General features: G+C 41.3%; 1 protein-coding gene across 1 annotated transcript; it reads left to right on the forward strand.

Moving 5' to 3' along the window:
* Positions 1-15,624: 15,624 nt before the first annotated feature.
* LOC118814120 (N-acetyllactosaminide beta-1,3-N-acetylglucosaminyltransferase 3-like) lies at positions 15,625-24,891 on the forward strand. Its single transcript, XM_036579781.1, has 3 exons — positions 15,625-15,676; positions 16,963-17,003; positions 23,744-24,891. The coding sequence occupies exons 2-3, from the start codon at positions 16,979-16,981 to the stop codon at positions 24,889-24,891; spliced, it is 1,173 nt and encodes a 390-aa protein (XP_036435674.1). The 5' UTR covers positions 15,625-15,676; positions 16,963-16,978.
* Positions 24,892-25,514: the final 623 nt, after the last annotated feature.

Below are 25,514 nucleotides of genomic sequence, written 5' to 3' on the forward strand. Positions count from 1 at the left end.
ATAAATGAACATATTGAGATAAAGTCCTCAGACCACAGAGGGTTCATTTTCAAGTACAGAGAGTTCCAGTTTAAGTGCAGTGTGCATACATTCCCGTGAGCTAGTGGAGCAGATATGCCGTGTGAACTGGGAGGATCAGAGTTTAGATCATTTTCTGGTTGGTGTTGCTGGTGTAACCAGTTTAACAGCTGGTGGTCCTAGTAGATGGCAGATGTTGTAACAGGGAGTGGCTGTGGTGTGTGTGTGTGTGTGTGTGTGTGCGTGTGCTGGGTTTTCTCAGGCATCTCTTGTTGTAGATGCAGATGTCCATTATAGGTGGAAGGACAGAGGAGCCGTTGTGGCACGTTGACTCTCCTCAGCCTTCGGAAGTCTAAAAAACAACAGAAAGAGAAGAACAAATCTGAGTATCACAGAAAGTTGTATTAGACTCGATTTTCCATATTACAGCTTTAACTTAAACGTCCGTTTACATTCAAAAGTTCCACGAAACCATATTTTATATGGGCACACCATATAGGTTGACACCAATGTTAACTAAAGTAGCTAGCTAATGGGCACTCGCAAAAAAAAACATACACAACAGATTTTAATAAATAGATGCCATTTTATTCTAAAACAACAAAGAAAGAAAAAAAATAGTACATAGTAAGTTACCTGTTTATCTAGGATTATAGCCAGTCAGCTCACAGCTGGTTCCTTGGGGTGGAGGTGGAGTTACGAAAGCAGAGATGTCAGCAGGTTATAGGTGGCATGTGTCTGCTATTCTTTAGTTTATTTAAAATAAATTAACAAAGATGGTTGTTTGGATAAAGTGTGTTTGTTGAGTGTTTTGGTAACACTCAGGGCTGAATTTCTTTTGGGATCTGCTCTATTTTTCACTGGTTCTCAGAGTCTTTTCAATTTAATCTGTCTTTCTTCTAATCGGTTCATAAGCTGATAAGCTTGTCACTTTTTTACTCTATAATGTAATTAAAAATTAAAGTAGTGAACAAAGTATTTTATTTAAAAATGAACTCAAGTAAAAGTGCCATGATTTAATTCTCCTCCAAAAAGTACTGCAGCATGGGGGGTACACAGAAGAAGCTTGGATAAGTCGAAGTTCGTGCCCACAACGCAGCTTTATTTCAGCTCAGCAGCCAGAGTACAAGAGTACAAGAGTGCAAAATCACCAGTTTCCAAGAGAGAAGTGTGGTCTTTGCACTTCCAGCAGGGCCAAGCTTAGCCACAGAGTTCACCTGGGGCTATTAATCAGTAAACAAAACCTATGTGATGTTATCTCACATTCCAAAAACCCATTACCTACCCAGCCTGCTTAGATTTTTGCATAACCTTTAAACGTGCATGTGCAAACATGGAACCCAAAGCCTTTACTTACTGTTTTTGGAACTAAATAAATTTGGATAAACAAGTTCAGCCTTTTCTCTCACTGTAGATTGTAGTTGTAGCTGATCACTGTAATGATCTTCTTACTGGAGAAAACAGTCCATCCTCTAGAACCCGTACAGAACGCAGCAGCACGGATCCTCACAGCACCAACACAGAGAGCTCATATCACCCCGTTACACACTGCACTGACTGCCTGGATCTTTTAGAGAGAGTTTAAAGCTCTGCTGCTGGTTTTTAAAGCTCTAAATGACTTTAAAGCTCCTGACCGTCTGTCTGTTTATGATCTCAGATCTGCAGATTCTGACCTTCTGAACACCTTCAGTAAAACACAGAAAACATGGAGAAGCTCTTTCAGTTATTCTGCTTCTAAACTGTGGAGCTCAGTTCAGCTTTTATTAGACAGTCGAGCTCAGAGCTCACTTTTAGTAAACATCTGAAAACGCAGCTCTTTGACTGATTAAAATTCTCTTTGGTAACTGACACTCCCAAAACCCAGCTCAAGTGTCCACATAACATGTAAACAATAACATGAATACTTGACAATTGTCACGTATTCGGCGAACTCTCAGAAAGAGACGGACTTCATCTCCCAGAATCCTCTGGGAGATCACATGACTCGTCAACTTCCCTCAGACTCTGACTCCGACACGGACTCCATTGCCCACAGTTCAATGGGGGCTCATGTGACTTCTGACACTCACTCACGCTCCAATCAGCGCTCCAACTCTCCCGAATACTAACTTGTATCACCTGTGTAGTTTACTTTATAAGCCCGGGCTTTAGTGCAAACCAGTGCGAGGTATTGTTTCTTTGTAGACTACTGAGCGTTTGTATTCTGACTGCCATTATCCTGTGTTTTGACCATTGCTTTGTTTATATCGATTCTGCCTTTTTGCTTCATCCCTTTTGTACTTTTGCCCCTTCGGACTGATCTGTGTTTTGGAAACTTTTGCCTGTTTTTGTGACTTCGTCTTTTGCTCAGCCCTTTTCAGTTTGTTTGCCTGGTATTATTAAACGCCATCGTCTTTTACATCTGCGAGCGTCTGGTTTCTGTTGACACGTCACAGAATACCTCGCCGACATGCAGACGGCGGATCCCGAAGCCTTTCAAAAGGCTCTCAGCGATCAAGGACAACTCCTAGGCCAACATCAACACGTGTTGTCCGGAGTGACTCAATCCTTGGAGTCACTAGCCCACCAACAAGCAGAGCAGCAAGCTCAGTTGGCTCTACTGGTCACCAGTGTGAAGGGATTAACAGGCCAGCTGCAGAATATGAGCCTCGCAGATCAGACTGTAAGCGCGGCTTCCCCCACCACCACGGCAGCGACTACACCCGCAGTATTTCCGGTTAGTAAACCTGACAAGTTTGAAGGGAATTCGGATAAATGTCGTTGTTTTTTGTTACAATGTTCGGTATTTTTTGACAATTCCCCTGTTAGTTCTCACCAGGCTAAAATCTCTTTTGTGGTGTCTCGCTTAGCTGATAAAGCTCTTGAATGGGCCACAGCCAGTTGGGCTAACATTCACCACGTCTTATGCCCAGTTCATTAAGGAATTCAAGACTGTGTTCGATTACCCCTATGAGGGTAAAGTTTGTGGTGAATTACTGTCCCAATTACGTCAGGGAAATCGTTCCGTGGTGGACTATTCATTAGAGTTTAGAACTCTAGCAGCAAGCAGTGGCTGGAATGAGGCCGCTCTCCTAGTGATATTTCGTCAAGGACTTAATGCTGATATCTTAAACGAATTAGCTAGCAAAGATGACGATTTAACGCTAGACCAGCTGATAACTCTAGCTATTAAGCTAGACCATCTTCTACACTCCCGAAAGAGAAACACGATTGAGAAAACCCACAGAAGGACACTCCCTCATGTGAAAGTCACCCAGGAGGCCGCTGAAACCACAGAACCTATGCAGTGCGATTCCTCTCGGTTGTCACAGGAAGAAAGACTGCGTCAGCTGAGCAATCATCTATGTCTGTATTGTGGCAAAGCAGGACATCAAGTTTGCGACTGCCGAGCCAGACCACTAAAAAGCAAGGTGCCGACCCCTGGACAGCACGTGGAGTTCACTCCACTAATGTGGTGAGTGTGCCCACAAAGGGGTTGGTTTCGAAATCTGTTTTGTTGCCTGTGACTATATACATTCATCCTCATCCTTCATGGTGCGGAGGGGAACTTCACTCATGCTAAAATAGTGGAACAGCTGCAGATCCCAGTGAAGACCCTCCAGACAGTTCTTAAAGTGGCCGCACTAGATGGAGGACCAGTCGGGTTCGGGACCATCTCCAAGGTCACAACAGCATTGATTTTACAGGCCAGTGCCCTTCATTAGGACGAAATGTCCTTTCTAGTTTTAGAGCAATCGGAATTTGATTTGATCTTGGGACTCCCCTGGTTAGAAAGACACAATCCTACTATTTCATGGTCTGATTACTGTGTCCAAAACTGCCTTACCATCCCTTCCCTCTCAGTTTTATCCACTTCCATAGAAAGCCCCAACTCTGAGTCCACACTGGAGGTCCTTACTGTGTATGCAGATTTGAAGGAAGTATTTAACAAAAGGAATGCCACCAAACTGCCTCCTCGTAGAAATTATGACTGTGCCATTGAACTGATTGAAAACCCCGTTTTTCCCAAAGCCAGAATCTATCCCCTGTCCCAAGAAGAACAGAAAGCACTCGATGTGTATATTCAGGAGGCGCTTGACCAAGGTTTCATCAGACCTTCCACATCTCCCATTGCATCCAGTTTTTTCTTTATAAAGAAGAAAGATGGCGGCTTACGCCCCTGTATTGATTATTGGGCCCTAAACCAGATTTCCAAAGCGTACACTTATCCCCTTCCATTAGTACCAGTAGCATTAGAACAACTGCAAGGAGCTAAGTTTTTCACTAAGTTAGATCTTAGAAGTGCGTACAACCTCATCAGAATCAAGGAAGGAGATGAGTGGAAAACTGCATTTTTGACCACTAGGGGGCACTATGAATACCTTGTAATGCCCTTCGGACTCTCTATCGCCCCCTCGGTGTTCCAAGCTTTTATAAATGACGTACTCAGAGACATGTTAGGGCAATTTGTCATCGCCTACCTTGATGACATTCTCATCTACTCTCCTTCCTTAGATTCCCATGTAAAACATGTACGAGCCGTATTACAACAGCTCCTCGAGAACAATTTGTTTCTTAAAGGAGAGAAGTGTGAATTCCACTTGCAGTCAGTGTCCTTCCTAGGCTGTCATCAGTCCACAGGGAGTTATCGTGGACGACCACAAGGTGGAGGCAGTTGTCCAATGGCCCACACCTACTTCGGGAAAAGAATTACAGAGATTTTTAGGTTTCGCCAATTTTTACCGCAGATTCATTAGAAACTTTAGCATTATTGCATCCCCTCTAACTTCGCTGCTAAAAGGAAACCCCAAGAAGATCACATGGACACAACAGGCGGAAAAAGCCTTCCGGAGTCTCAAAGAGGCTTTCACAACCGCTCCCATTTTAAAACACCCAGACCCCACACAGCCCTTTGTAGTAGAGGTAGATGCTTCTGACACCGGAGTGGGAGCGGTATTGTCACAGCGGACTGGATCCCCTCTAAAGTTACATCCCATTGCATTTTTTTTCTCATAAGTTGTCGCCTACAGAAAGAAATTATGGGATCGGTGATCGGGAACTACTCACTGTTAAGCTAGCCCTGGAGGAATGGCGTCACTGGTTGGAGGGGGCCAACCACCCATTCACAGTATTAACTGATCATAAGAATTTAGAATATCTTTGCACGGCCAAGAGACTCAATGCCCGCCAAGCTAGATGGTCCTTATTCTTTTCGCGTTTTCAGTTCAGCATCACATATCGACCCGGTTCTCACAACACCAAGGCGGATGCATTATCTAGAATGCACCAACAGGAAATGCGTACGCCTCAGCTTGAGACACCGGAACGAATCCTTCCACCTGAGGTAAACATCTCTTCTATTAGATGGCAAATAGACGAAGACATAGAAAAAGCTTTACCCCATATCCAAGTGCCTAACCAATGCCCACCAGGAAAGCTTTATGTACCGGAACAGTTCCGGACCCAGCTTATAACATGGGCTCATTCATCGGTAACCTCAGGCCATCCAGGAGAAACCCGAACAAACCAGCTTCTTGCTCATCGGTACTGGTAGGAGTCAATGACCCAAGATGTCCATTCCTTTGTGTCTTCATGCTCGACATGTGCCCAGTGTAAGACCCCAGAGACATTACCTGCTGGGAAGTTAATGCCCTTACCCATACCCAACAGACCATGGTCCCATATAGCGGTCGATTTTGTCACAGATTTACCGGACTCACAAGGGTTTACGACCATTCTGACTGTGATTGACAGATTCTCTAGAGGAATCCGTTTTATATCTTTTGCTAACATTCCCAGTGCTTTTCAGACGGCCGAAACCTTGTTCCAGTATTTATTCAGAATATTCGGAATTCCGGAGGACATTGTGTCTGACAGGGGACCTCAATTCACCTCCCAGATATGGGCCGCTTTTTTCGAACACATCGGGGTCTCCATTAGCCTCTCTTCAGGATACCACCCACAATCTAACGGACAGTGTGAGAGAGCAAATCAGGAACTGGGAAAGTTTTTGAGACTATTTTGCTTTGATAATCCGTCTGATTGGTCTAAATACTTGGTGTGGGCAGAAATCGCACAAAATTCATTGACCAGTTCTGCCACGGGAATGACACCTTTCCAGTGTATTTTAGGTTACCAGCCCCCTCTAGCACCCTGGACCGGATCTCAAACAGATGTTCCAGCCGTGGATGCGTGGATGGCACGCAGCGAGCAAGTTTGGGAGGAAACGCATCAGCGCATTCAGACAGCACTACAGCACCACAAGGAACAGGCCGACCGACACAGAAGTCAAACCTCAGTCTTTCAGCCAGGAGACAGAGTGTGGCTGGCCACGAGGGACTTTCGCCGTTCTGAGGGAAGTTGTAGAAAGCTGCAGCCCAAGTATATTGGGCCGTTCAAAATCGTAAAGCGAATTAATGACGTGACATACAGATTAGACTTACCCCCACGTTTTAGAGTATCACGCTCATTCCATGTGTCTCTTCTCAAACCGGTTGTTACAGGGCCCTTGGATGAGGCTATGCCAGACGTCACGCCATCGCCACCGGAGGAAATAGATGGGGCTCCAGTCTACGCTGTCCGGAGGCTGCTGGACTCCAGAAGACGGGGCAGGCTCCTACAGTACCTGGTGGATTGGGAGGGGTATGGCCCTGAGGAGCAATGTTGGGTGCCTGCTAGAGACGTGTTAGACCCAGGTCTCATCGCAGACTTCCACAGTGAGCACCCGGAGAAGCCAGCTCCTCGTCCCAGGGGTCGCCCGCATTAGAGGCTTACTAGCTCTCTTCCTGCCCGTCTAGGGAACCCTCGAGTGGACAATCCGTCTGTCCAGCGCCTCGACAGTTCTGGGTCAGCCTCGGTTCGGAATCCCGGTGGCGTGTGTGGTGGTCGTCCTGGTCGTCCTTGTACCGAGGCCCACCCGGACTCTTTGGGGGGGGTACTGTCACGCATTCGGCGAACTCTCAGAAAGAGACGGACTTCATCTCCCAGAATCCTCTGGGAGATCACATGACTCGTCAACTTCCCTCAGACTCTGACTCCGACACGGACTCCATTGCCCACAGTTCAGTGGGGGCTCATGTGACTTCTGACACTCACTCACGCTCCAATCAGCGCTCCAACTCTCCCGAATACTAACTTGTATCACCTGTGTAGTTTACTTTATAAGCCCGGGCTTTAGTGCAAACCAGTGCGAGGTATTGTTTCTTTGTAGACTACTGAGCGTTTGTATTCTGACTGCCATTATCCTGTGTTTTGACCATTGCTTTGTTTATATCGATTCTGCCTTTTTGCTTCATCCCTTTTGTACTTTTGCCCCTTCGGACTGATCTGTGTTTTGGAAACTTTTGCCTGTTTTTGTGACTTCGTCTTTTGCTCAGCCCTTTTCAGTTTGTTTGCCTGGTATTATTAAACGCCATCGTCTTTTACATCCGCGAGTGTCTGGTTTCTGTTGACATGTCACAACAATGCAACCAAATGCCTTTACTTTTTGTTTCTGGAACAGAACAGTCTGGCTAAGCATGCAGAAAGCATGATGGAACTAAAGCATCATCTGACACCACGGTAGCATTGGGAAAAATGTACTTAAGTACAGTAGCAGCACATGTAATTCATTACTTTGCACCTCTGAAAATAACCATGAGATTATCTGAAACAGCTCTGGTGTGCCTTTATTTTTGGACTGAATGCACCTCGAAATGAATGGAAGTGAATGGAGTGCTTCTCTCAAATGGTCCTGCCACGCCAAAGCAGGTCACTTCTGGTGACACGCTTTGGAACGAAGAGCTGGGGGCCTGGTACATTTGCACGATGTAGGATTCCACTCTTGTCTAGTCCCCTAGATCAGAGGGTGGGCGGCACCACTTGTAATTTTGATTATTGGCCAGGGATGTTTAGTGTAATTAGCTTTATTTCATTCTGGCAGGTGTAGCTAAGAACATTTGTTTCAGAGTAAGGAAGCATTGTTATGTACTGTTATTTTCTTTTCTTTGAGGGCCATTCACTTTTGATTCTTTCAGAGTGCAGCACAGACAAATTTTACACTTAAGAAATAATTTTACAAAATGTAACAGCAAACAGATAATATTTACAAAGCAAAGCAATGGCGATTCATAATTAATAATAATAATAATTTTATTTATAGAGCACTTTTCATGATGGTGGCAGCTCAAAGTGCTTTACAGACCAGTGATAAAGCCTAACAGTAACACAAGAAAATAAGTATTAATATAGAATCATATAAGAAAATAACACAGATCAAATAAAGACAAACACCACGAGGCGTAGAGTTTTAATGAAGCTCTGAGTTAAAAAGCTGTGTTTTCAGATGTTTATTAAAAGTGAGCTCTGAGCTCGACTGTCTAATAAAAGCTGAACTGAGCTCCACAGTTTAGAAGCAGAATAACTGAAAGAGTCTCTCCACGTTTTCTGTGTTTTACTGAAGGAGTTCAGAAGGTCAGAATCTGCAGATCTAAGATTACATGTTGGAACATGGACAGACAGACATTCTGCGATGTAACCTATCCTGAACGATGCAGGCAGCCAGTGCAGGATTCCAGTAAGATGAACAAGTTTTTCTGCATCGCTCTGAGATAGAAAAGGCTGAACTTTTTCTCAAATGATAAAAAGCTACTTTAGTGACTGTGTTTACATGCAGATAAAACAGAGCTCAGAGTCTAAGATCACACTCAGGTTTCGTCAGGTTTGGTATATGAAGCTAAAGGACCGAGTTTCTCATAAAGCAGCTTTCTCTGAGTTTTGATACTAACGATCATTATTTCCTTTTTTTCGTGATTAAATTGTAGAAAGTTTTGCGACATCCACTGAGAAATATCTGACGCACAGCTGGTTAGTCTGTCTATAGAGTCTTGATTTTCAGAAGGAACAGAAATGTATAGCTGGGTGTCGTCAGCATAGCTATGAAAATTTATATTTTGCTTCTTAATGACATCACATAAAGAACCCTTTAAGAACGATCTTTTTCAAGTGTGAACCATAAGAACACAAACTGATCTTTGGACACAAACACAGACTTAACATCACCCTCCTGCTCTGGGTGCAAGCAAGTTTTTTAGAACTGGGAGAGGAGCAAGAAAAATATTTCCAGCAATATTATTTGTCACACAACTGAGTTATTATTATTGAAGATAATTATAACTATTATGACTATTGTAATGTAACCCTTGTGTCACGTGCGCTCCACCATCTGCACACTCAGTCCACCCTCGACGGCACTTTCCTCTGCGTTGTGTATTTTGTTTCTTTGGGGAAGGAGGGAGACTGGACACCAGTAGTGTTCTTTTAAGGGTGCCTACACACTAGACAACGTGAGGACGGAGCGGTAGACGCAGACGCATGTAGATCTTGTCCGACTAGAAGGCTTGTACACGGCTGGAGCGGTGCGGAGTTTGAACAGTTCAAAATCCAGTGAGAAACAAAACATTTGGACCAGAAACAAAGAAATATGGGCCACCAAAAGAAAAGTATAGCGATGGCCAAATACAAAGCCAAGCAGACAACAGCCACGAAGGCAAAGAACTCATAGACCCGGGAAAAGAGTGCACGGCGTCGCAACTGACCTCCATCTTGGATTTTCATCCGTCTTCTGCCTGCGCGTTTCTATTGGTTGACGTGCCTCCACGTCAGAATACGTTGCAGCATCTCCTAATGACGAACACTCATTCATTAGTAATGACTTATTACCTGAATCAGCGTCCTAAATGATACTTTCTGTACTTTACTGATAAAAATGAATTGAGTGTTGTAAAACATGCAATTCCAAAGAAGTGCAGCAGGGGGAGGTGTAGCAGCATCTTTGAAAATTACAGACTTCTCACAGACTTTTTTACAGAGCCCCACTTGTGACATCCCTTCTTAAGAAATATAATAAGTGGCCACTTGCGACAGCACAGGTACAGTATCCTACTGTGTGGCCACGACGTAAATAATAAAACTTTAAGTAAAAGGCAAGACTGTAAAAAACATGTTCAATTAACTTTTAATACATGGCGAGGAGCCACAGGAGTGGTTCACTGTTCTAAGAACCCTTATAGTCACATGGACACATTTTATACCACAGGTGTGAGGAGCCCCATTTTCTGTTGTAGTCCACATACAGACAAGTAGGTGAGCACACACCACAGAGTGGCACTTTATGGCTCACCCAGTCATGAGCTCCATCACCCCCTCAGGCCTGCGTGTGTATGCCAAGGTACAGGAGCTGGTAATAGTAGCCGTAACCATAAATTGTGAAAGTTCAAGCTGTAAACAGAGCCGTTCAGAGTGGTTTGGTGTGAAACGCTCCTTTCTAGAGAAACACTGAGTCAGAATTGTCCACAGTGGTGGTGATAGGAACCAGACGTCCACCTCTAAAAGCTCCCTCACAGAAAGTTACTGCATGAAATGGTTATGAATTCACTGCCTGATGACTGAGACACTGTTTTATGGTAGTTTTGAACTGTAATGTATTTTTAAAACCTTTTTAAAGTTACTAAATAACTTAACCATCATCAACATTCCATATAAAACTCAAAAGACTGTGTAGAATCACAGGTGGTTTTGGATAGTAAATAAAATGTCTATAATGAGGAAATTATGTACAAAAAATTCAACTCATAAAGCTGTGCAGCTTTATCATTTTAATTTCACATGAGTTCTGAAATTTTGCCGTGTTACATTTACTGATAACTTCTGCCCACAGTTGCTTTTATCCCTGTTTTCCTCTATAATATAGCGATTTTACTGACTTATCGATCTCATTTTTTACCTGTTACTTCACATTCTAGTCAAAAAGCCATCCTACCTAACACAGTGGACTATGAAGTAGAAGGGGTGAAAAAAATCAGTCGTACAATATCACAATATTCTGGGTTCAGAAATTGTATTGATGCATGGAGGTTCAAGTAATAACATTTATTTTTTTGGTTAGTATTATTTTAATGCCTCTTAAACCCATCATTAGACTAATTAATTACATAAAGGCTTTTCTGTCTTAATCCACAAGATGGTGCTGTTTCTTTCTGGCAAAACAAAGTCTCACAAAGTCAATTTCATGGAATAAATCAGTGTTTCCCTTTGGAGGAACTCATTGCAGTCAAAAGTAAAAATCACAGTATATTTCTGGTCTCTCCCTCTTAGTGAGGCTGTAATGTTCAGACCTGCTGGAGTCTCTGCTGCTCTGTTAACACTGTAATCTGTGATCAGTCACTCTGTACAGAACTGACTCTCTGTGTGTTTCCTTTACTCTGCTGAGTTGAACAGCTGCCCATCCTGTGCGTCTGATGCTGTTGCTTCTTCTGCCTTGATCGGGTGTCCACTGCTCGCCAGCCTTCTGGACCGTTTCAGCCTTCTGGACTGTTTTGACCATGATTGTGCTTCATGCTGTACAACGCTGTGCAAACCTCACCTGCATGAACTGACCCTCCTGCTGCTGCTGCTGCATAAACGCAAACTATCTAATTAACCATTGCCCCACCTAATATTTTATACTAATGCTGTTTTCTATCTGGTGTCAACCAGAGGAGGATGGGTTCCCCTTTTGAGTCTTGGTTCCTCTCAAGGCTTCTTCCTCTTGCTCTTAGGGAGTTTTTCTCTCTGTCTGATCCACTCTCACCAGCACAACACACACTAACACACCACCACCACGTCAGTGTCACTGCAGTGCTGAGAATGACCCACCACCCAATTTATTCCTGCTCTGTGGGGGTCCATGGGGGTCCTGATCACTGAAGAACAGGGTAAAAAGGGGCTAACAAAGTATGCAGAGAATTACAAAGTAGACCTGAGTAAATGAACAACGATTCAGATTCAACTGAGGTGTACCTAATAAAGTGGCATTCCACTGGTGAGGGAGTCCTGTCCTGCTTGTTAGAATTTGGCTAAAAATTGGAGTACAAGTTTCATATTACCTGAATCAGCATCCTAAATGATACTTCCTTTGCTTTGTTCATAAAACTAAATTCATTGCTGACAAACATTAGTCATTGTTGAGTATTATAAAACATGTAATTCCAAACAAATGCAGCAGGGGGAGCTGTAGCAACATGTTTAAAAAGTAGAGACTTCTCATAGGCTGGTGACATCCCTTCTTGATTAAAATATATATATATATATATATATATATATATATATATATATATATATAAACATACATACATACATACATGATCTAAACCGCTTATCCTTCTGGGTCGTAGTGGGGTGCTGGAGCCTATCCCAGCTGTCATTGGGCGGAAGGCAGGATACACCCTGGACAGGTTATTTATAAACATATTTTTTAAATATATATTTATATATAAAACAATGTCTCAGGCCACGCATTCATAACCATTTTGTGTAACTTAACGGGATGTAGCTTTTAGAGCCATTAAATGCGTTGGACGTCAGGTTCCTAGTACTGTAATGGTGAACAATTTGCACTCTATAAATTTCTCTAGAAAGGCACATTTCACACCAAACCACTCTGAATGATCTTGTTCACATCTAATCCACTGAATGATTAAGTAATTTTGCAAAATCGATGGAGTTCCCCTTTAAAGCAAGGATGGACTGGCCTTCAGGAGAACTGGGACAATCCCAGCCATACTGAAAAAAGACCATTAGAACCGTCGGGATAGAAACAGATGCAAACAAATTCCAGGGTTTGGCGTGGAAAGGTGTGCGGCAAAAACAGGAGGCCGCTGTGAGGGGAAAAAAAATTTTTTAATTTAATAAAAGATGAGAAGTCATGCAGTTGAGTGACAATCTTCCTTTAGTTTTCCATCTTGCAATGAGAAGTCTCCTCCTTCTTCATCTGACAATGAGTTGTATCGGCACTTTAGATAGACAGTATAAACTTATGATTGGTTACAGAGTAAAATCTTACCAAATATGGATCCAGTAGCATGATACTTAAAATACAATACTCTTCAGGACTTATTCATAGAAAAAGGTGATGACTTCCTATTGATGAACAAGCATCAGCCACAGAGGCAGATGTTATCTTATTTCCTCTCTCGGTTACACAGAAAGTACCAGCACCCTAATTTAGTAATTTAGTGAGACGGCCCCGGTTTCCTGATTTATAACTGAGGCTCGTAAGGTGGATATAGATTAGATAAAGGTGAAATTAGCTTCTGATTCTGATTCTGTTCTGCCTTAAATGGTTTAGCAGTTACATTCAGATGCCTGGACAGGTGTTAGCAGGTAACTGCTGCGCTATTTAAGGTGGAAAGGAAGCTAACATCAGCCTTGAGAGGTCAGCGAATTGAATTCAGTGTGACTGAATTTGGACACAATATTACTCAGTCTGGTACTGGTTGACACAACAGGCAGCCCTACAGAGGTCATCACACTCGATTCAAGCCTACAGTTCATTATCGCATGCCGGTGTTTGAACTTGAAACTCGATTGGGCTTTGTGAAAATATCAAAGCAAACATTTCTAATGGTACAGATAATGGACCATAATGGACCATAAACCTGTGTCACACCCGCTGATGCAGTATGTTTTTACAGACGATAATTGGGTTTTCCTCGTCTTTGCACATCTCAACTGTCTGATTTTAGCTTAGTTTTATCATCTCTGTGTAGACGTTGTATCTGTGGTGAGTGGAATCTTGATTTAATAATACAGTTAAAGATTTCATTCATTTGTTTTGAATGTTTTCAGGAGATGAGATGGGAGTGCTTAAGCACAGAGCTCAGAAATTTGCTATATAGGATTCTTTGGGGAAGAGTTGTACAGTGCTTTAACCAATTGACTTGAGGACACAGTTAATCACTAAACAGGCCTTTGGATGTATAAAGGTGGGATTATGGTCAGGACTGTTTAAAAGTCTTGGGTTGAAAGTGTCATTCTGCAAAATTAAGAGTAGATTCGGGGTAAAAACATTATATTTATTATAAAATATTTAGAGGTTATAAAGTAGCCTGTGAGTGTATATCCACACAAACATATAAAAACAAGCATGTATACATACACAAAAAAAAATTAATAATAATTTATTACCATAGGTATAATATAGAAGAGCAGTTCTAAGGAGGAGAGGGAAGTTACGGAGCGCAAAATTTGGGCCAAATTGAAAAATAATCACTACAGTGGAATAAAATGGAAAACAAGCCCATTATTTCTATTTCTGTTTTCACACCACTTGAACTCTTTACTGAAAAACAATGGTGATGATTTGCATTTTAAAAACAAGATGTAAGAATTAAATACAATCCACCTTGATACGTAATAAAGGCACAACTATAGTGCTTTCCACTGTGCCATACATAAAACAATGTTAAATCGGTGTAATGGATTTTACTTTTCATTTAGGCTTGTTTTCCACATGTTTCTGTTTAATCTGTGCACTGCATTTCACTGGAAATGTAATGCCATGTGTGCGCTGTGTTTCACTGTTTTTTATATATTGCATTTTAAGGCACAACCGTTTAAAGTACTGCACAGTGGAAAGCAATATAAAAAGCAATGACTACAGTGGGAAAACATGAAATGCAATGCTCACATGACATTACTGTTCCACAGAGACATGCAGAATATGAGCGAAAATGAAAATCAAATCTCATCCAGATCCGAAAGGGGGACGAATGGAAGAAAGCGTTCATCACCTCATCAGTCCAGTATGAATATCTAGTGGTGCCCTTTGGGCTCACGAATGCACCAGCCATCTTCCATTGTTTCATAAACACGGACTTGCTGGAGGAACTGAACTGCTATGTTTTCATTTACCTGGAAGACATCCTTATTTACAGTCAGGCAGTAGACGAACACATAGTCCTTATCAGGCGGGCTCTCCAGTTACTCCTGGAAATCACTTTTATCACTTCGCTAAATTGAAGAAGTCCCTCTGACTTATAGTTAAAGACTGATGGCTAAAGAATGATTTCTGGGCTTCTTCTGCTGTTTTATCTGAAACTTCTAAGTGCGGTGGCTGCCCTGCTTACTGCCCTCACCAGAAAGTTCTAGCAGTAGACTGACCAGTAATTTCAGTAAAGGCTTCTTGAGTTTACTCTTGGGTCTCTTTTTCAAGTTTCATTTTTCAAGCCTTTCTTGTGTGCATGTTTTGTGCCAAAACCTCTATCCCCTTTCACAAAATAAACAAAAAAATTCATGAATAAATAAATAAGTTCGAGCTCTGCCTCGGCCCTCAATTTTGAGCCAGTCTGGGAATCCCTTGGCTTTCATTTGTTTAGTCTTTTCAGCATTTTAACTGAGTAAAAGGTCTAAGAAAGAAACCCACACAAGGTCATCAGTAGTAAGGTGTCTGCCTTTCACCTCCAGAGTCAGAGGTTCAAATTCTCCTTCACATGTCTTTCATTTTCTCTCTATAAACTATTAGTTTATAATTGTTTGATGTAATTATGAATCATCTCTTTTCTGGAGATGTTCCTGTGCTTTGTTTTCATTTTCCTTTTTTTGATCAAACTCTAGAGTGGCCTCGCACTTGAGTCCTTTTGTTTTATGAAGTGGTGGCTAACTGAGTTTATACCAGCCTCTCATACAAGAAAGCCTGCGTTTGGTCCTTATTCGGAGTGAGTCACCACATGACACTCTCTCTGTCTTCCTCTCTCAGGGGAGGGCTCAGTGTGTGTGCATTTAAGTGAGCGCAGTGTTAAAAGATGACACACATATTAATGAGTGATGGCAGGACGTTCTGCTGAAGATCCTCCTGTGGAATTTAGCAGGTTTGGGGGGAAAGGTAAGACATGTTTCAAAGGAGAGTTTCAAACATTTCCCAAAATTTCTTTACAGTGGTGGTGATAGGAACCAGGGGTCGCCATGACTGCAACACAAATATAGACATTTTATTTACTATCCAGAACCACCAGTGAACCTACACGAGTCTTCTGAGTTTATATGGAATCTTGATGATGGAAAATCTGAAAAAAAGTTTTGGGGGGGACTGTTTTGCCTCACAGCGCTCTGCATATATATCTCCACCATGCATGGGTTTTAAATATTTATTGTAGGGCAAAATATTCTCAAAACTATCATGAAACATGTCTCATACACATCAGTCAAAAGAAGAAAGAAATATTTTTTTCTTTTCGAGTTATCAATGTTTTATGATCATTAACATTCACAAGTACAGATATAGGTTTTTTTTTCAAACATCAAACAGATTTTTTTTCAGAATTATTGCATAATAAAATGGTAAATGTACAGACAACATTTTAAAAATAAATTCATGGTGGAGGGATACATACAAGGTGTTGTGAGGCAAAATAGTCCCCAAAGAAAACTTATTATTTCAGATTTTCCACTATTTTCCATCATCAACATTCCATATCAACTCAGAAGACACATGTAGGTTCACTGGTGGTTCTGGATAGTAAATAAAATGTCTATATTTGTGTTGTAGTCATGGCGACCCCTGGTTCCTATCACCACCACTGTAAAGACACCAAACCACTCTGAATCACTCTGTTCACATCTCACACACTGAGTTATGGAGGTATTTTGGAAATAGATGACATGATTTATGTTTGATGTATTTTTCACGATCAACAAAATGTGTAATTGCACCAATATTTTGCATAAGACTGTGCAAAATAGATATACAAACTTATCTTAAAATTCATTTATGTCACAGATTCTTCCTTTGTCCCTCTGAGTGTCTGTTTCTTCCCCTCTGTTGTAGCCATGTGCCTTTGTTTTCTTATACCATGTGCTTTTGTTGTTCTGTGTCTCCTCCCTGGTCCTGCCCCCTTGTTATCTGCTCCACCTGTCTGTGCTCCGCCCCTCATTAGTCCCAGGTGTTTCTTATTTTCCCTCAGTGTATTTATACCCCTGTGTTTGTTCAGTCTCTGTCTTGCATTGTGGATGTAACCTTGTCTCTTGTTTGCTTGTGGTGCTTGTGGTTCGGTTCGGTTTTGTTTTGTTTTGTTTCAATAAACATAACTCGCAATTGCATCCCGCCTCCATGCCTCAAACGTTACAATTTACAAGCAAAGTTTAATGTTCTTCTATCTGGATTGCTCTCAGGTGGCATCAATTGGTCATGAAGATACTGAGGTGGATCTACAGTAAGTAGATCTGCAATTCTGCTTTCATGAAAAACGTGCTGTAAACAATTTATATGCGTGTTATATATTGGTTTTGCAGTTTTTGTAAGTTTCACCAGATTTATCCCATTCATGTACAAGGAGCAGAGGTGGGTGGTCATTTGATCAATTTATTGCATAATTTACACAAAAATGACGGACAGTTTAACAACTGAGGTCAACAGAGCTCTAGAATGAACATTATATCAGCTTATAAGAGGTACAGTCCTTTGGTGCATGACAGTCAATAACTTCTATGAGCAGATATGCACGGCAGCTACTCAGTGGCTATAATAAGATCAAAGGGACGCGGCTGGTTTTCATGCTTTTGCCTCATTTGCATACATGACCTTCTCTTGCAGAATACTTGAAGGAGAAGTTTATAAGTAAATGCTGACTCTGTGCTGTTTAACGCTATGAAAAGATCAGCAGTGTCACCACTGCATGTAGTTAAGAGGTTATACTTAAACTCAAGTTCTGCTCAAACAACCAGCCAAAAATGAACATGTACTAAACAGAGTCAAAACAACTGATCTCTGATGTATTATGTTAAAATAATGTCTTATTTCTCAAATAATTACTTATTCTGTTGAAATAAACTCTTTCTCAACAAATGATAACTATTTTTCAAAACTTTGTCATTATTTTTAATTTAAAAATCTTGTGACCAAATGTGTAACAATTTGTACCAAATTCTAATCTGGATAAAAACTCTTTTCTACTAAATCTCTTTTTATGTTTGTTTGATTGTATTTTTTATATCTATATTGTATTTACTGGCAAAAACACACCTTCTGCCCAGATAAATGTTTTTAAACAATTTTCATGGCTGGCCAACATATTGTTACTAGAACTAGGCTGGCCATCTAGCTAACAGCCTAAACAGCTCATTATTAATATTACAAGCTTAAATTAAAGTGCTTACAATATGATTCACTGTAAAACTGCAAAATAAAAAACTCAGAATTGTCACTTGAATGGACTACATGCATCAAATGTCTGTGTTTCAGTCAGAAGTTGCATCAGACCAAGGCTGAATCCCAAAAGGCTCTGTACTAAGAACACCCTTCGCTATGATAACATTGCAGTAACGCATGGCCTCTTGTTGCTTATTACTTTATTACTTTATGCAACTCTGCCACAAAAATGCATGAACAAGTGATTCTGCATCGCTCTGAGATAGAAAAGGCCAAACTTTAGTGATATTTCTCAAATGATAACAAGTTTCTTTAGTGGCTGAATTTACATTCAGGTTAAAACAGAACTCAAAATAAAAGATCACACCCAGGTTTCATATTTCAGGTTTGGTATCTGAAGCGAAGAGCCAAGCTTCTCATAAAACAGCTTTCTCTGAGTTTTAGTTCCAAGGATCAGTATTTCAGTTTTTGGTGATCTAGGTGTGGAGATTTTTTTGACATCAACTGAGAAATATCTAGCACACAAACAGTCAGCCTGTCAACAGAGTCTTGATTTTAAGAAGGAATAGAAATGTAGAGTCGCATGTTATCAGCATAGCTATGAAAATTGATATAATGTACCTCAATAACATCACTTAGAAGTGGCACAAAGACAAAAGCAAAAGCCCTAAAAGTGAACCTTGAGGGACTCCACTTTTTTTTGATAATTTCCCAGTGAAACTAGAACTGTCTATTCATTAAATATTATTTAAACCATTCTAAAACTGTGCCTACAAGAGGCCTAAACAGTATTCAAGACATTGGATTAGAATCTTGTGATCAACGGTATCAAAAGCACCAGTAAGACCAAGATAGAAGGATGTTGTGCATCAACACTAAGCCTGAAATCATTTACAGAATGAACCAATGCTGTCTCTGTACTGTGGTAAGAACGGAAACCTGACTGAAACTTCTCATATAATTTGTTTGATATTAAATGTGCATTTAAAAGTTTGGAAACAACTTTCTCTAAGACTTTGCTTAAAAAAAGAGGGTTTGAAATGAGTCTAAAATTATTTAGTATGGAAGGATCCATGCTACCCTGTTTTAGTAGTTTAAAAGCATCTGGAAAAAAACATCTATTGACAGAAAACATTTTGCAAGAGTTAAAACATAATTTTGAACACAGTCATACATTACAGTAGTCCCATCTACTTGAACTAAAAGCATGAATCAGCTTCTCGGCATCCTGTTGAATTCAAAACGGATGTTGGATGTTGGTTTTGGCAATATTTCTTGGGTGGAAGAAGGCTGTTTTGGTCTCTTTGGTAATATGTGATTCAAAATTTAAATCAGAGTCTAAAATTACACCAAAACCTGTTACTTGTCCTTTACTCTGATGACTCAGGCCTCCTAACTTTTTAAAGAGTGCACCTCTTTTGGCTTTTGAGCCGACTAATGGTATTTGACTAACTGGAACCTCTCTATAATACCAGTTTATTTAAAAACTGGTATTCTAGAGAAGTTCTTTATTTAAAATGTTGTTAATTACTGCCATTTCTGACTATACCAGCTTTAGTAGCTGTTACTTTGCTATGAAAGAGTTTAGTAAATTCAGGCAGAAGCTAGGCTAAAAATTTCAGAGGCTGGAGCTGGACTTAATAATCGGACAATAATTGAAAAAAGTACCCTGAAATTGCCACAAATCTCTGCAATAATATTTCAAAAATAGGCTCTTCTTTCCATCTGGATACCATTGTTATAGGTGGAGATATGCTCTTTCAAAATGCTACGGTGGATCTCTAGTTTAGTTTTTCTCCAAGCCCATTCAGCTGTTCTACACAATCTTTTAAGTTCACAGATTTTGTCATTTTGTCACATGGCCTCTTTTTGACCTTGACCAGCACAATGCTATCCAGTTCTTTGCTTAAGTTGGTATTTAAGGCATCAACCATTTCATTTAATTTAAGATTGTGCATGACAAAGATCAACAGAATTTGCAAGAAAATTTCTGTTCAGCTCAGTAACATCAGACACTTCATTGTTGAGGCTTATCCTATGTGATATTACTAGGTCAAGCGTATAGGTCAAGGATAGCTTAGCTGGTCTGTAAAGCGTTAAAATAATCACATCTGATTCAGGCTTAAGCACAATGTCTAGATATTCAAAAGATGAAAATTTCCCTAAATCACTCAGTACAACTGAACTGATTGGAGAAGATAGCAGTTATAACAGTTACAACACCCCCTCTTTAGTCTTATTGACTAAAAGAGTTTATAGTTGGGGGGTCAAATCTCAATAAGAGTTATGGTTCTTAAGCCGGGTTTCAACTAGAAATGTAAAATATGTTTTCTTTCCAGAAATAAAATCATTAATTACAAAACTCTTGTTTGTGAGTGATCTTGCATATTAAAGTGCCATATTGACATTTGTGTCTAACTTCATCGGTCTGCATGATTTTCAGCTGACTTGGTTAGAGAGGATGAAGTCTCAGCAGGGAAGGCTACTGCAGTTGTTGAAGAGATGCATTTGAGTCGTGCTGTGGAGGTTGTTAGAGCCTCTTAGAAAATGTTTGATAAAAGCACATTTGACCCAAGGGGGGTTGGGTGCAGACCTTCCTCCTTAAAACGTTCCTGGCTCCCCCAAAAAAGAATTAAATTATCAATAAAGCAGACAGAGAAGCACCTGCACTGTGACTGTAGCCATGAATGCAGACCAAGCAGTCTGCTGAATGATTCGTTCCCACACCTGAGAGTGGGTAAAGGACCAGAGATAAAAATGTTTTTACCACAGTCTGCCAGAAGATAAAAGAGACTGATAAAATTTCTCTTCAGCACTTCTGATTCTCTTCGTAATTTCTGGGACAAATGGATGACAACAAGGGAAGCAGAAGGTCAGAGCTGTTTTTGCCGAACAATGGAGTCCCGGATCATCACTGATGGCTTTTGTGACTGAGGCTTTAAGTGTGAGATGCTGGGCGGGCTGGTGTCTCCTCTGGGCCTTGGGGCCGAGACAGTGGAACGCTGTGGAGAGACTGGGCAACACTTCTTGGATGCCAGCTCCAGACAGCTGCTCCTGGGCATGCGGCGGCCCAAATGCAGGACGAGGCATCTTCTCTCGGCATTTAGAGCAGAGTCCCAGTGGTGTTAGCTGCCACCCATGACCAGTGTTAGAGCGGTGTCCCAGCGGTGTTAGCTGCCACACTCTGTCGGCATGTAGAGCGGAGTCTAAGCAATGTTAGCCACCACAATCGGTCGGCATGTAGTATGGAGTCTCAGCAGTTTAGGAGTGCAACTGGGAATGACACTGTATATCAGTCCGTACTTGCACACATCAGGAGTGCTCAGCCTGAAAAGATAGCCAGACTACATTATTCACTCCAACACTACTATTCAGCAAGGCCCATCTCTCAGAATGTTAGAGTATTGTGTTCATCAAGGCACGTTATTGATTCCAGCATCCCAACAGAAAGAGGTGCTACAGTGAATTCATAATGGTCAACAGGGGCTGAGCAAATGCAGATCAAGAGCCAGAATGTCTGTATGGTGGTCAGCCATGACTTTTCAAGGAAAGAAAGGTCTTGTGAATTCTTTGCAGAGAACAAGCCAACTTAGAGAAGGAAGTCACTGATCACAACACCCCACAACAGGCCAGCAACTCAAACGCATGTTTGCAAGATGGCACATTTCTCTTTGGCTTGTGAGTAAAATTGGAACACAGTTGTCTCTGACGATGAATATGGGTTCACACACAACGTCTAACCCCATTAACCACAGTCAACTGGTGCAGCAGAGTGCACAACTAGCTGTGATGTGTTACCAACTACCTCAGTCAATGCTACAGGTACAAGCAAGGCTCAGCTGATGATGAGTCACCACATTCGCATGCCGTTTCCAGTGTTGGACAGAAAGCTGATGGCTTCATCATCAGTTGTGGTAAAGTTAGACAAAGAGACCAGAAAACCACAGAGGCTTACCAGTTCTTTTACAGCAGGCAATACTCTGCACATTCTCTTCCAGAGCTACAGCCAGGACTAAGGGTCTAAAACTAGATGAAGATGAAGGGTGAAAAATGCCTGCAACAGTCCTAAGTATGTCCTCTGAACCAAAAACATGTGTTGTCCAAACTGAAAACAGTACCATCACCAGATGGAATCAGTGAGACCTTAAGCCAGTTCAACAAGAAACAGCCCAACCACAGTGATCTCATGGAACCAGAGATGGAGGTGCCAAGACCTGTGAACAGTCCAGGTCTCTTGTATTGTGGCCAAGTTGATTACAACATTAGGGTCTCTGTGAGCTTCATGCTTGTAGGTCAATGCATCATTAAAAAAGTCTGCTAACAAGTAAAATCCTATGCCTGGGCATGACAGAACTTAACCCAAAGGTGGGGCTAAATGTGCCTGAGGGGCAAAATATATTCACCAAAACAATTAGGATTTGTAAATAGAGGTATTTGACTACAAAGTAGAAGATCTAAAACACAATGAGACCTTTAAATTTTAACATTTTATTTATATGACATCTACAGTGCACTTTTGATGAATCTGTGAAAAACATTTTCCAAAATATTTCCTATTTTGAATGTATATGGGGGGATATAACAAGTATCCCAAGTAAATGCAGAATGTTATTTTTAAATGATGATTTCAATTATTGAAGAAATAAATGCTGTTCAGTTCTTTTTCACAATGTGAAAAAGTAATTTCGCCTTCATCACTGCTGCCAAACCTGTTGAATCTAAACATCACTTAAATAGAACCTGTCTGGCAGTGTGAAGCAGTTAGAAGGTCTTCAAAAGCAGCACATGATTCAAATATGGATGCAAAACAAAGTCACTGAAATGTACCGGCCTGGAAAGGGTTTGCTAAAGCTTTGGGACAGTGAACTACAATGACAGCCTTTATCCTCAAAGATCCAAGAGCAAAGGAACAACTCCAGGAGATCACAAAAGAACCTTGCCTCAGTTAAAGTCAATGTACACAATTCCACAATAAGAAAGACAATGGGCAACAATGGCATCAATGGGAGAGTGGCAAGATGCAAACCACTGCTGACCAAGAAGAACACAAAAACTCACTGAATCCCATGGAGATGCTGTGGTAAGACTGGGCAGTTCATCCTAAAAACTCTCCACGAAGCTGAAAGCAATTCTGCAAAGAAGAGCAGGCCAGAATTCATCCACAGCAATGGAAAAGACTCATTGCGAGTTATCACAAAAGGTTTGAATGCAGTTGTTACTGCCCAGGGTGACACAACCAGTTATTAGGTTTTAGCAATTCCTTTTTCACGTGGGTGACATAGATTTAAATAAATCTATTTTCAACAAATTGAGTGATCTTTTAAAAGCTACATTTTGTGTTTTGTCATGTTGTCTTTATCTTTTTTTTAAATTTGTTCGATGATCTGAAACATCTAGGTGTGACAAATGAGCAAAAATAGATGAATTTGAGTGAGGGGCAAATACTTTTTACATTTACGGCATTTGGCAGACACTCTTATCCAGAGCGACCTACAATTTGATCATTTTACACAGGTAGGCAAAGGTAGCGTTAGGAGTCTAGCTCAAGGACTCTTATTGGTATAGTGTAGGGTGTTCACCCAGGTGGGGATTGAACCCAATCTACAGCATAGAAGGGAGAGGTGGTACCCACTACACTATACAAACCACACGCAGCACTCTATATTTTAACCCACATTCTCCACTACCTGAATTTAATGGCTGGCTTGTTTTTGGGACTATATTGTTTATATATAATTGCAGAATGTGTTTCCTTTTACTTTTGTCTGAAAATCTTACTTGCTAACTGTCTCCTCTTCTATCCAGGGATCCGGGTGAGGAGGTGGAAGCTGGAGATGGCAGCTGTATTCATCACTGGCACTTTGTGTTTGCTTATACTGCGGAGAACAAAAGTCCAGGACAAGAACCAAGAGGAGACGATGCTTTCAGGGGATGAACGGAATCTGGAAATTGACAATTGGAAGCCTCAAGCTTTTCCAAGTTTACCTCCCAAATGTGAACAGAACTCATCTGCTTCCAACATCAGTGGATTTTCCTCCTTGCCTCAACGCATTCAGGACTTCCTGTACTACCGCCATTGTCGGCATTTCCCGATGTTGCTCAACGTTCCTGGCAAGTGTGGTGGCCCTGAGCGATCTTCAGACGTGTTTCTTTTGTTGGTCATCAAGAGTTCTCCACCCAATTACGAGAGACGGGAGGTGTTGCGGAAAACATGGGCTGCCGAGAGGCTGCAGAACGGCGTTTGGATTCGTACCGTGTTTATATCCGGGACTGCTGGACAGAGCTTTGAGAAGCAGAGGCTGAACAAACTCCTGGAAGCAGAGAACCGTGAACACAAGGACATTCTGCAGTGGGACTTTCAGGATTCCTTCCTCAACCTCACACTCAAGCAGATCCTTTTCTTGGAATGGATGGAGAAATTTTGCCCCAACGCCCACTTCCTGCTCAACGGGGATGATGACATTTTCGCCAACACAGATAATATGTTGGTGTATCTCCAAGGGTTGGAGGGTGATGGTGCCAACAAACACTTGTTTGTTGGCTGTTTGATTCAGTATAATGGACCAATCCGGGAAGCAGCCAGCAAGTATTATGTCCCGGTCCAAGTGTATAAATCTGAAATATTTCCTCCCTATTGCAGCGGAGGAGGCTTCCTGTTTTCACGATTTACTGCCAAGACCATCTACAATATGTCTCACTCCATCACTATTCTGCCCATAGATGATGTTTACATGGGAATGTGTCTGGAGAAAGCTGGGCTGAAACCCTCGTCCCACATGGGCTTTTGGCCTCTTGGCCTAAATGTTCCATCCAAACAGCTGGACCCTTATGACCCTTGCTATTACCGTGAAATTATCCTAGTCCACAGATTCCTGCCTCATCAAATTTACATCATGTGGCAAGAAGTCCACCGACGAGATCTCAAATGTGGAAAGTCATTCATTTCTCATTAACTCATGACTCTCGAAGGGTTTTGCATAAATGTATTGAACAGACACTTTTATTTAAAGCAACGTACAATATAATGAATGTGCATGTATATGGATTGCATGATACGATGATATGTTCAATAAAGGTGTTGGATAACTCAATGATGAGATGAGAAGTGATACATTATGAGTAAAATACCGTGCCTCTGACTGGTGGGTTATTGTGGAAAATAAATAATGATACTGCTAGCACAGTTTTGTGTGGGTGGTAAGGCTGACAAATAGTCAGCATTCCCTGACCAGCTTTTAGCTCATTATGGTGAGGCAAGTTTGTTCAAACACCAGCTAATATTACTCATTTCATACACAGCGCTCAGAGTGAGAATGATCATATTTGAAACATTTTCACAGAAGAGTCGTTCATATCATGGTAACGATAAAAATATGATTCATCGTGCAGCCCCAGTATGTGCAGTACATGTGCTCCCTGAGAACCACAGTTCATTCTTAGCATCAAAGGCTCCTAATAGCCACCTGGAACACCACAGCAAACTGTATTGTATCATTCGAGAAAAAGCTCTCGATTTGATTTGCGTGGGCACCGAGTAATACATTCAGCAAATAAACGATTTGTCTTTGTACTGTGT

The sequence above is a fragment of the Colossoma macropomum genome, unplaced genomic scaffold, assembly GCF_904425465.1.
Source record: "Colossoma macropomum unplaced genomic scaffold, Colossoma_macropomum, whole genome shotgun sequence".
NCBI lineage: Eukaryota > Metazoa > Chordata > Actinopteri > Characiformes > Serrasalmidae > Colossoma > Colossoma macropomum.

Coding starts and splice junctions, on each gene's coding strand:
- LOC118814120 (XM_036579781.1), top strand. CDS start 16,979: ATGAAGATACTGAGGTGGATCTACA. Junction 17,004..23,743: donor GATACTGAGGTGGATCTACA/GTAAGTAGATCT, acceptor TCTTCTATCCAG/GGATCCGGGTGAGGAGGTGG.